Source organism: Halictus rubicundus, unplaced genomic scaffold, assembly GCF_050948215.1.
Source record: "Halictus rubicundus isolate RS-2024b unplaced genomic scaffold, iyHalRubi1_principal scaffold0320, whole genome shotgun sequence".
NCBI lineage: Eukaryota > Metazoa > Arthropoda > Insecta > Hymenoptera > Halictidae > Halictus > Halictus rubicundus.
The window spans coordinates 246508-251991 of NW_027488861.1; the positions used below are offsets into that span (position 1 = coordinate 246508).

The following is a 5484-nucleotide window of genomic DNA, read 5'->3' on the forward strand; positions in this document are numbered from 1 at the left end:
ATAGGACGTGGAGGAAGCAGACAAATCTATTGGGGAGGAGGTTGGTGGTGGTATGGGAGGAGGATTGAGCAACGATGTCGACTTTGCTCCATGACTCTCCGGCGAATCGGCCTCCAGAAGTCTCTGGAGCTCCTCATCGGAGTTAAGAGCACTCGCTGGTTGAAAAGGGCGTTTCCGTCGCCGAGGCTCCCCATCCGACGAGGTGGTCTTATACCTCGCCGGCTTCTGGATTGTCCTCTCTGGACGACGGTTTGGAATCTGAAAAACATATGAAAAATAATATAATGATATACCGATAATATATACAATATTTTAGATTAATTATATGATACAGGAGACTGAAACTTACCTTTTCCATTGCCTCAATTGTCTACGAAATTCGCTTCTCGAAATGTGATCGTCTTTATGGGATGCACGATAGCGAATGACCGTAGCGAGTTGCATTTTTCTGCATGCGGTCGTTATAAACAAATGACATTCAAATTCCGCGCCAACTGTGCGCATGCCCTTAAGGATCTAACACAATAATACGCGTAAATATTAATGCACACATTATTAATTTAATTAATTTAATTCTTAATTTTTAATTTTAATTCATTAATTTCTTTTAAAGCTATAATATGTATAACTTTTAATTTATGATGCGCGTATGTTAGGTGTTGCGCGTTACGGGATCATGCGCAGTGCAGTTTGCGACACCAGACCGGAAACAACACCTCTCACGACGAAGGTGTCGGTGTTTCGACACGCGCTCTGATTCCGTCTTGTTTTTAGTGATTACTTTGTTAGTTAATTACTAATTGTTAAGTTCGTGAATTCACTCTGAAGCAGTGAAGACTGGATGAGCAGTGGATTTGAAGGAAGGAAGGATAGAAGCAGAGAAGACGCCAGATAAGTATTGCCACGTGGTATTGTTACCAATACACGTAACACATTATTATATATTTTGTATATTCTTTATTCAGTTTTCTTTTACCCCCATGGATCGTAGATATTTGAAAAATTCGGTTTCGCGAAAACCGTATAATAAATTAAGCGATAGGCAAAAACGAAGTATTCGGCGCGAAATAACCTTAAATTTGAGGAAGTATTCACGTGACAATGAATTACAAAGTCCCCCTAATGTTGATAATCTGCAGGACATTCCCAGCACGTCTTCCTTATCCGTGCCTGTCAGTAATAATAATAATAATGAAAGTCTTCTTAATATTCCCACCACATCTTCATTTACGCATGATTCCTCTTCTACCTCTTCATGCGATGATGTGGTTTGGGAGTCCGCTGGTACTGTTTCAGAAGTATCATTTCGTGATCGTTTGGCATCTTGCTTTGTGGACAATAATTTAACGCACACTCAGGGGAACAACATCTTATCTCTTCTACGTACCCATTCGTGTTTTTCTAGTTTGCCGAAAGATATAAGAACGCTCATTGGTACACCACGTACCAGTGTGGTCACCTCTGTGGTAGAACCAGGAGAGTATGTTCATTTTGATGTAGAGTTGAAAATAGTTAAACAGTTATCTCAATGTTCTTCAGTAATTCCTGAAGAGTTGCAATTGGATTTTCATGTGGACGGATGTAGTTTAGATAATTCCAATACAATTCAAATTTGGCCTATTCAAGTCAGAATTGTAAATATCTTAAATAGTAAACCCATTGTAGTAGGGATTTATAAAGGCACCCAAAAACCCAAGGATTGTAACAGTTATCTTCAAAAATTTGTCTCTGACATAAACTTGATAATTTCAAATGGAGGCATTACGTTCCACGAGAAAAAAATTCCAGTCGTATTAAGATGTTTTATTGCTGATGCACCAGCTCGAGCCTTTATACTTCATCACAAAGGCCATATGTCTCATCGACCTTGTTCCAAGTGCAAAGTTTGTGGTACACAGGAAAGAGGACGTCAGGTTTTCAATGGTATTATACATCCTTTACGAAGTGATGAAGAATATACCAGGTGTTCCGATGAGGATCATCATAAAGACGGTCAAAGTCCATTAGCTTTGATGCCAATAGGAATGGTATCACCGGTGCCATTCGAGTATATGCATCTCGTATGTCTAGGTGTCATTAAAAAATTATTATCTGCCTGGGTGTGTGGCAAATATTCTCCATTTTCAAAATTATCTTCTCGACAAATTTTCACAATCTCAGAGAGAATGAGAAGGATCAATAAATATTGTCCATCCGAGTTTGCAAGGCGTCCTAGATCAATAGATTTATTTTCCAAATTTAAAGCAACAGAATTTCGGCAATTTCTTTTGTATACTGGTCCAGTTGTCACCTATGGAGTGCTGAAGGATAATGTATATCGACACTTCTTGTTTCTGCACAGTGCGATAAGAATAATGGTGTTGAGATCGTCACGGGTTGGTCGATGCTCAACTGGTCAATTTCGAACTTAAACGAAAGTTGACCTCGTCGAAAGAATTAGATGCCGTTGTTCGGTAAAATGTAATTTATTAATAGAGAGCAACACAGAAATTAACAACTAACTAGACAGTGATTAAAAAGCTCTTGAGAATATCGTGGTCGAAATATGGTTGTTCGCGTTTTCACGGTTGAGATGGTTCTGCCTGGTCAGTTTGTGCGCTGCCTCGAAGTCCACTCATTCCACCCCCGTTGACGGGGAAAACTTGCGGGGGATGCAAAAGTCTAGTGCCATTGGCTGATGGGACTTGGAGAGATATTTTTTGGGACCGCCTCTTGTCGTGGAGGTGAGACCCCCCTCTCCAAGCCCCGGTGGGAAATTCGAATTAGTAGTTAACGGGACTTCGAGACTACGCGAGAGCAGGCCCAATTGGCCCGCATCTGTTTCGGCTTGCATGTATTGTCGCGTTGGCCTTGCTGACCATACCGTCGTTCGAACGCGGGACTGGGGCCTCGGACACGTCGTAAACGTTATTAGAGGGCCCCAAGCTGTAAAAGGCCATATTCCTCTAAAACATCCGAGGATGCGACAATTTTCGAAGGGTACGCGGGTCGGCTCGCGTGGGCCCCAGATGCCGCCGAGTTATGGCAAGGGTCCGTCTTTGTTCGCACGGTTGCCGTAGGCCTGCGAGGGATTACCGTTGAGGGTCACGCCTCAACAAATGGTTTCACAGGTTTTTGTTAGCAAATATTTAAAGTTTGCAGGAGGAGCTTTGCAACAATTTGTTCGTCGTTGTGAAAAGTTCTATGGCCCAACTTTTAATTCTTATAATGTCCACGGTCTTCTCCACTTGGCCGATGACGTCAGACGTTTTGGTACATTAGATTCATTTTCAGCTTTCCCGTATGAAAGCAACATGTCCATTTTTAGAAAATATTGCAGAAAGCCAGGACAACCCCTTCAACAATTTTCTAATAGAATGAGAGAGATAGAACATCATGGCAGTAATAAGGGAGGAGGTGATTCTTCAACCACCATTCAGGCATCTATGATGTTTCATAATAGTTGTGGTGCTATTTCTTACCGCAAACTTCAAATTCACAGCTTATTGCTTGGCACAGACGAGCACGATAATTGCTGCATTTTACACGATGGCACAGTTTGTATAATTTCATCTATTAGTCCCCATGAAAATTCTTTTCGCTTAGGTGTACAAAGATTTCTACAAGTTGATGTATTCTATGATATCGCCTTGTTATCTCCAGCACTAGAAATTTTTAAATGCGATACTTTGAGCACTGAAATAACATATGTTAGCCAGGAAGATGTTAGGGCAAAATGTTACCGAATGCCATTGGAGGCCATGAACGTTTCCAACGAATCGTCGACAGATGAAGAAGACGATAACATATTGGGAATGTCCCAGTGGGTTATCGCTGTGCTGGTTCATTGTGAAACAGTATAATTTATTCCAAGTTGCACATCGTACATTACATATTTCTCGTGTTATGATAAATTGTAATGTTATTATATATAGATACGAGAGAAATAAGATACGCATGGAAAACAAATAACTTTATGTTATAATCAATAATATCTTCCGTGCAGTATTGTATAGTATTATTTTAGTACTCTAAACTTTATATAGTACTCACAAATATTTTTAATTATTTCAGATACCTATTTTTCCGAGAATGCTTTACTACCAGGATTACCACCGAAAGTAATTTGGAACAAATGTCAAAACAGTATTATTATGAGTTGATTAATGAAATGAAATGTTACCCCGATACAATGCTGTATCCTTGGCTAGCAGCTAAATTAAATCAGCTTCAATTAGATGTCTACATACATAATTTTTCATTAATATATCTATTCCAAGAACAAAAGGTAAACAAAAGGATATTATATTCTTAATAACAGAACATGAACAGTTAGGAACACAGGCTTGGTTGGATGCCTATCATCTATCATCTTTATTTGCTTCGAGATCCTGTCTGCACTGTGCTGTGTAGTTATAATTGAAGACATTTCATCTCATAAGTGGAAATGGCAAAGTGAGTATATACATTATCCTAGAATTAAAAAAAATTTTTTTTCTTCCAAATATATCGATTGTACAATGAGAACAGAACACATATCCATATCACGTTCTAATGTAAGGCCCTTTTTGTTTGTAGGAAGGAGAAACTTCAAGAGTGGTGTGCTGTCCGTGTCCGCTGATGAGAGGAAGCATAACAAAAATAAATAAATAAATATATTGTTAATAAACTCTTCTTAAGCGCCCCCATACCTTATTTTCCATTCGAGGGTTTTATTTCCATTATTTTAAGATTTGAATATTTATTTTTTATTTTATAACAGTTTTGTTATGATAATTGAATTTTATATCATTTTTATTTCCTTCGTGTAACTTGTACAGTTCATTTTTTTAAATTTTATTGTCTATTCGTTTTCTTTCTTAAGATTATAAATATGAAACAAATAAATTTATATAATACAAATATATGTAAAATAAAAATAAATTAAGATTAAAATAAATACGTTTGTAAATTCAATTTTCCCTCTCGTCGTTTATTCCGATTTTTCCCGATATTTACTTTCAGAACAAGGTTACCCCTTTCTTATTGCGACGGACCTGCCCTCTATAACGAAGGCTGATCGAAGCGAAAGTGTGGCACGAACAGGCACGAATATGGCGTGGCAGATTTTCTACTGGAATACATATGGCAATGCGGCGGCAGATAGATGGCACTTCCGTGTCAAATTTTAGTGGCAGATTCAAAGCATTTTGCTTACTGGGTAAATACAAAACGAAATCAGATTAGCAGTAGTTATACGAAAACCAGATGAGATACGCGGACCAAAGTTTATACACAATAGTTTTGAAGCAACCAGAACATTCTTATGAAAAATGTTCCCAAAAAAAAGCTGCAAATAAAAAAGTTAAAATCTGTACCAATAGATCGAAAAATGTAATAACTAGAAAAACCAAGCAGAGTAGATTACAGTATACACGGTAATTAGCGAAAGCCAAGTAATAGATTAGAGAAATCCTGTCGAACAAAACTAGGCGAGAACAAATAAGATCAGGTAATAACTAAATG

The 5484-nt window shown here is 38.1% G+C and overlaps 1 protein-coding gene across 1 annotated transcript; it reads left to right on the plus strand.

The window, feature by feature from the left end:
• Window positions 1–422: 422 nt before the first annotated feature.
• LOC143364168 (uncharacterized) lies at window positions 423–4629 on the plus strand. Its single transcript, XM_076804657.1, has 5 exons — window positions 423–533; window positions 657–2368; window positions 3122–4267; window positions 4312–4434; window positions 4558–4629. The coding sequence occupies exons 2-3, from the start codon at window positions 981–983 to the stop codon at window positions 3840–3842; spliced, it is 2109 nt and encodes a 702-aa protein (XP_076660772.1). The 5' UTR covers window positions 423–533; window positions 657–980; the 3' UTR covers window positions 3843–4267; window positions 4312–4434; window positions 4558–4629.
• The last annotated feature ends 855 nt before the right edge of the window (window positions 4630–5484 follow it).

What these genes read in the sequence shown, in the direction of transcription:
- LOC143364168 (XM_076804657.1), top strand. Translation starts at nt 981, where the DNA reads ATGGATCGTAGATATTTGAAAAATTCGGTTTCGCGAAAACCGTATAAT. An exon ending in AGAATAATGGTGTTGAGATC is followed by an intron (nt 2,369 to 3,121) that starts GTCACGGGTTGG and finishes GGTTTTTGTTAG; the next exon opens with CAAATATTTAAAGTTTGCAG.